Consider the following 6,783-nt stretch of genomic DNA (forward strand, 5'->3'; position numbering starts at 1 on the left):
TGACAATGACACCGATGATGGTGGCCCGATATGTAACATTTAGACCTTTTCAATGGAATTCCATTGCTAAGCAACAGCCTTTCTGTCAGTTGATGTCATTCACACTGCCAACCGGAAAACCAACTTGGGCCATTTACAATGTTTATGTTTACAACTTTGAAATGGTCTATAGCGAGAGCGCTAAACACCAAACTCCATAGGAAAACTGTACATTTTAAAGTTTCCGTACTGATTGGCAATGGTGAGTGTGTTCCGATACGGTTTTTGTCTCAGACAGGCTATTATTTAGTAATTCGGCTAGGGCTGCAACTAACGATTATTTTCATAGTCGATTATTCTGTCGATTATTTTCTCGATTAATCAATTAGTTGTTTTATCTATAAAAATGTCAAGACATGGTGAAAAATGTGGATCAGTGTTTCCTAAAGCCTAAGAGGACGTCCTCAAATGTCATGTTTTCTCCAAAACTCAAAGCTATTCAGTTTACTGTCCCAAAGGAGAGAAGAAACTAGAAGATATTCACATTTAACAAGCTGGAATCAGAGAAATCTTATTTTTTTTTTATAAAAAAATGACATTAAAACGATTAATCGATTATCAAAATAGTTGGCGATTAATTTAATAGTTGACAATTAATCGATTCATCGTTGCACCTCTAAATTCGGCATAGATATACAACTCAAAATAGCACTCAACGTCAACTTTCTCAGCTGTCCGTCCCACTGTCTCTGTCTCTGTAACCATCACAGGAACAGTCAGCAGTTAACGTTCAACAGAGTTACAGCAAGTGAGAAGAGAGATTTAACTCAAACTTGCCATTTATTTATATAAACACCCCCCCCCCCCTCCCCTGTATATGCCGAATTGAAGACTTGACCTTAACTACACATTCATTATACACAGTAAGTACGTATGTACTTACTACTTACCTGGCGTTACTGCAATCAGCCTCCCACTGAGATCACTGAAACCCAATGAGAACCCCTGCAGAGCCCCTCGGTGGTCTCCTTTAACCCATATGTTGAACCGATAGTAACTTGTCCTTTTGTTTATTCACCCAGAACATGCGTTACCAGCTGCAGTGGGGGCCAAACAGCAAAAAGGAAATGTCAAAAGCAGTGGGAGGGTCCCTGCTTTGGAGGCTACGACAGAGCCGACGTCTTCAACCAGCCAGGTGAGAGGACATGCAAAGGGTTTCCCCAACATTTCCTCAAACACTTAGGCCTCCTGCACACTGGCTGTGTGGCGTGAGCGTGGCGTTTCTGTGGCGTGGCAGCTGCGTGGCGTTTCTGTTGCGTGGCAGCTGCGTGGCGTTTCTGTGGCGTTTCTGTTGCGTGGCGTGAGCGTGGCGTTTCTGTTGCGTGGCGTTTCTGTTGCGTGGCGTGAGCGTGGCGTTTCTGTGGCGTGAGCGTGGCGTTTCTGTTGCGTGGCGGCTGCGTGGCGTGAGCGTGGCGTTTCTGTGGCGTGAGCGTGGCGTTTCTGTTGCATGGCGTGAGCGTGGCGTGAGCGTGGCGTTTCTGTGGCGTGAGCGTGGCGTTTCTGTTGCGTGGCGTGCTGCGGGGCGTGAGCGTGGAGTTTCTGTTGCGTGGCGGCTGCGTGCCGTTTTCTGTCATTTCACACCAGAAAGGTGTCTGACGCGGCGCTGCTGCTGCTAGCCTTGTCTGTACACATGGATGTTTCTCATTGATAAAATGAAATAATAGCGTGTTCTTCAACTTTATTTTGTCAATATTTTTGTGTTTAGTACATTTGTTTGCACATATTTCAATATATATATATATATATACAATACTTTTATATTTCAATTCCCTTTCCTGAGATAATAACGTCCATGTTATTGTATTGCATTTACAGTATGTTAAAACCTCGAGACTTTCAAACATCAAAATGTCATTTATTAATATGTATTTGTATCAAAATGACATATAAACATCTTTTCGTATTCTGTTTTGCCTGGAAACGCTGGAAACAGGTTGCGTGTCACGTGAAAAATAGGCATCGGTTCTATTTCTAGCATGCACGCGTTTTCGGCACGGCTCAAATTCAAACAGCCACTGAGGCACTCAACCCTCTGAGGGCTGAAGGCATTTTAAGATATCTTCTTGAATTATCTTCTTCTTAAGCCCTTGACACACCGACCAGACGGCCGACCGTCGGCAGAAAAGGCAGTCGGACTGACAGCCTCCCCGAGTTGGTGAAAAAGTGCCTCAGAACACACTGAAGCGACGCCGACTTGAGCGTACGTTCTGCGCGTGCGCGAGACGTAATACGTCTCCATAACAGCAGGCGGCCCTCATCTGTATTGTCGCCCAAAAAATGAAAACCGGCAGCTGATTGAACGAACGCGCCACGTGGGTCTGGCTGCTCCCAGATTTTTAAACCGGGCATAATGGCGGCTTTGTTCGGAATACGATCTCCTATTTTACGACGATAGTTCACCAAAACGTGTTTCTGAAAACATTTTAAGCGAGAAACAGGCCGTGCAGTTGCTGAGTCTTCATTTCAGATCAACAAAGGTCAGTTTAAATGATTTTCGTCAGATTTTGAGAGGCTTAGTCACGCTCATCCCGCTAGTCATTTCCAGGTTAGCTCTCCACCAATCAGATTGGTCATTGAGTCCGACTGCCCGCCCTCCGACCCAGCAGGTCAGGTCGGCCAAAATGAAGGCCGACGGCACGGAACACCCCAAACAGACTCGAGTCACCGACCTCGCCGGACTGTCTGACGGCCGATTTTCGGGTGGTGTGTCAGAGCCTTTAAGGGTATTTGCATATAACGGACCCCTGTGTGTTTCATTCAACATGTGCAGAACAAACTCAGCTTTCTTTACAGTGACGCTCAAAATAGTTTCAGAGCAATGTATAAAGAGATCATTTGGCCCTAAATGCATCACCTCGGCTGCCTTTGTTAAAGTGTGCTGCTTTTTGGAGGCGGTTTGGTGCACAAATGTCACACTGTAAGTGACATTTTGGGTAAAAATAAATGGTTAATTGTGCTGTGACCGTCTGGTTCGGTATATCTGTAACCATAAGAATCGCGATTCGAATGTGAATAATTTTTTTTGCACAATTTAGATTTTTTTTTTAATCCTTTATTCAAATGTTTTTGGTCACTTTTTTGGCATTTTTCTAATTATGTTGTTATGTCGCTTTTTCCGATGTTTTTTCCGATGTTTTTTCCCAATTGTTTTGTCACTTTGTTTAACAAGTTTTTGTCACCTTTGACGATGTTTTTTTTTGTCACTTTTTTCCAATTTCTTTGGTCACTTTTTTCAGCGTTTAAAAAAATAAATAAAATGTTTTTGTCTTTTTTTTTTTTTTTTTGCCGTTTTTGTAGCTTTTTTCCAACATTTTTTACTTTTTTCAACGTTCTTTTGTCGTAGTTCTGATATAGAAAGTTTTTGGAAACGGGTCAGGTTTGACCCGAGGACAACAGGACGTTAAACGGCAGGTGTGTTCATCGTTTTCTACCCTCAGGATTCTTTGACAGGAGCTGCAGAGGAGTCGAATGATCCAGATGTTGTTTTGATAAAGGAGGAAACCGTAAAAGAAGAGGCGAACGCCAGCTACGCCCCAGACGAGCTGCTTCGCACACAGGACGGTAAGAGAGGAAAAACACACCGATTGTTTCCATATTTATCCAGGCGCTAACACGTAATTCACTGCCATACTCACTAGGGGTGCAAGATATATCGACTCAATATCGTTATCGCAATATATCGAAAGTGTTGCAATAAGTATGCAATGGTTTTTTTTATTTTGTGGAGCGCTGCGTCCCATTCTCGCCGTCCATATTTATTCATGTTGGACCAGTCCCATATGACAGTTAGTCGAAATAGAACCAATAGAAACCCTTTAGAAGCAAACTTTAAAAGTTCTAGATCAAAAACCTATCAGCTATCATCACTGCCATATCACTACTAAATACAACTTATTTGTACGTTATCTAGATGCCCGCCTCATTTTCAAAATATTACATGGGCTTGCACCTCCACCACTGGGTGACTTTATACAACAGAAGAACAGCAGTGGCAGGGCGACTAGGGCGCCTAGGGCAGCCACCAGGGGAGACTGCGTTGTACAGTATAGACGCAGTCATTTTGGCCAAACAGTCTTCTCAGTCCGGGCCTCAAGTTATCGGAGCTGCCTTCCTGTTGAACTCCGAGAAAGCAGCAGCTGTCTATCATTTAAAACCACACTCAAGAGATGGATTCAAAACTGCAATCATCAGTAGCTGCTTTACCTCATCCTAGGTACTGCCCTTCTTTGTATTGTATTTATTATTATTATTATTATTATTATTATTATTGTTTTTGTCCCTCTCTCTTTTCTCTTCTTTCTTCTTTCTTAATTTGTTTTCTATCTTTCTTGTATTCTTTAGTATTAAAGTAATATGATGATGTGTTGACCTGCCAAGGGACTACAGATGAAAATGAGCTTTTTTTGCTAACTCTGGCACATTTACAGTTTGAGTGTAAACAGAAAATGTCAATTGATGTGCATTGTCCCTTTTTAAATAAATAAAACATTAGGGTTGGGTATCGTTTGGGTTTTTTCCGATACCGGTGCTAAAACAATACTTTTAAAACGGTGCCGGTGCCTGAACTGAAATGTATATAATTTATTTATAATGTATAGAATATAAAATATTAAAAAAGGAGCACAAAACGACAGTTGGCGAGATTAAAGAACGGCTTGTTTATTGCTAAGGCAATATGGTCAAAATGAAATGCTTGATTAATAATGTAATAACTATAACTTATAACAATGACTTATTTCACCAGTAAATTGCTGGTAAACGACAAAAACAAGCACCAGGTGGGAAAAGGGTATTTTACAATAACTTTGAATGCACCACAAGGCTGGCGAGTTTCAAGTGAACGCACCGTCTTTGTTGTTTTTCCGACAACGGCAGCTGCTGTCAGACTGTTACGTCCTGCTGTTGGAATCCTCTACAGGGAAATGCAGTCACACTTTACACCGCTTAACGTAAGCTGTCAGCATTTTAACGTTGGGTTTAATCCAGCTACTAGCTAACGGTAACGTAGCGTCCCGCGCAGCAATGCTTCTGGAAAAAAAAAAAAAAGTCAGGCACTGAAATTTTCGTTCTTATCCAGTCTCCTTACTACCGTTTATGTCGGAGGGCACCGCGTTTCGGTACCCAACCCTAGTCGCTATACACCTGAGAATAGTGACTGTTGACTCACCCCGGACTCAAACTGTCTAACTGTTTGTTGATTTGTGTTTCTGAAGGAACGGAGCTGCGGCTGCCAGATCCAGACGACAGCGAGGAAGGCCCCTCTGGGACTCTGACCCCCGCCTCGGCAGCCGTCCTGAGGCTGTGGGATCAGAGCAGCGACGGGCCGGCAGAGCGCCAAGAATCCCACAGTGCACCGGGGTCTCCGGGCGCCTCAGGGCACACCGACAGCCGCTCTCCAGACGCCGTGTTCGACTTGGCCTCGGAGTCGGACTGTGAGGCTCCGCCTGCGGCCCAAACGAGGACACCCGCCCCCCTCGGGTCCGGAGGAAGCCTCGCCGCCCCGCTGCCCGCTGGGACATCCGAGCTGAAGCGGGGCCCGTCTCTGATCAGCTCCCTCCGCTACAACACAGAGCCGGATCCATGCTCCTCGTGGACCAATCAGAGCCTGCCGAGCATGGCGCCCGCCCCTCACCGGACCGCGCTGCTGGACAGCGTTTCGGGTTTCCCCTTGGCGCTCGGTCTCGGCGGATACAGGTTCTGCGGCGACCGGCGCTTCGTCTGCAGCTACTGCGGGAAGTGCTTCACGTCTTCCCGGAGCCTGGAGACGCACGTGCGCGTCCACACGGGCGAGCGTCCGTACAGCTGCGCCCAGTGCGGGAAGCGCTTCACGCAGTCGGGACACCTGAAGACGCACCAGAGCGTCCACACAGGGGAGCGGCCGTTCGCCTGCGAGCACTGCGGGAAGAGGTTCGCCGGGAAGCAGAACCTGAGGATCCATCAGCAGAAACACCACGTGGCCGAGCAGAGCGCCATTCACGTTTAACACAAACACTGAAACACGTGCACTGATGCTACTGAACGCCAAACTGTGATTGACCACAACCTCACTGCTGTTACTGGAATCATTTAATGGGTAACTTCTGTATTTTTCAACCTGTTTTCCCATGGTTTTATGTCTAAGTGACTGATGGGAACAACAATCTTTGACAGTGGTCCAGTATTAAGCAAGAGCTCTGCAGTTGGGATATAGATTTGTTCAGCGTCAGTCAGCGTCCACTAAAAGTTCTGTTGTTGCCACTGACAGACTCAGATTATTATTCTAAGTGTCTGACAACATTATGAAAGGATCCCTACAGAGACAGACCTTTTAGTTAAAGAGTAAGATCCTTTTAGTTTAACATGAAACAGCCCCGAAATCACCATCACCAAACCCACCAGACTCCATGTAAATAATCAGTTCTTTTAGCGTGTATAGAGCAGCATATTTCCACCAGACTCCATGTAAATAATCAGTTCTTTTAGCGTGTATAGAGCAGCATATTTCCACCAGACTCCATGTAAATAATCAGTACTTTTAGCGTGTATAGAGCAGCATATTTCCACCAGACTCCATGTAAATAATCAGTACTTTTAGCGTGTATAGAGCCAGCATATCTCCACCAGACTCCATGTAAATAATCAGTTCTTTTACCGTGTATAGAGCCAGCATATCTCCACATGTAAATGGGTGAATTAAGAGTTTATTTCAACCAAACCAGAGTGGTGATTGTTGGAACAGTGAAAAGATGAACCAAGACAGCTTTT

General features: G+C 44.8%; 1 protein-coding gene across 1 annotated transcript in view; it reads left to right on the top strand.

Annotated features, from left to right (window-relative positions):
- LOC144527182 (uncharacterized) overlaps positions 1-6,279 on the top strand; it is a 6,853-nt gene extending 574 nt beyond the window's left edge. The window contains exons 2-4 of the mRNA XM_078265103.1: positions 1,062-1,174; positions 3,477-3,600; positions 5,253-6,279. Coding sequence (XP_078121229.1) covers positions 1,062-1,174; positions 3,477-3,600; positions 5,253-6,022 — 1,007 coding nt within the window. The 3' untranslated portion in view covers positions 6,023-6,279. The remainder of the gene's footprint in view (positions 1-1,061; positions 1,175-3,476; positions 3,601-5,252) is intronic.
- The last annotated feature ends 504 nt before the right edge of the window (positions 6,280-6,783 follow it).

The sequence above is a fragment of the Sander vitreus genome, chromosome 12, assembly GCF_031162955.1.
Source record: "Sander vitreus isolate 19-12246 chromosome 12, sanVit1, whole genome shotgun sequence".
NCBI classification, from domain to species: domain Eukaryota; kingdom Metazoa; phylum Chordata; class Actinopteri; order Perciformes; family Percidae; genus Sander; species Sander vitreus.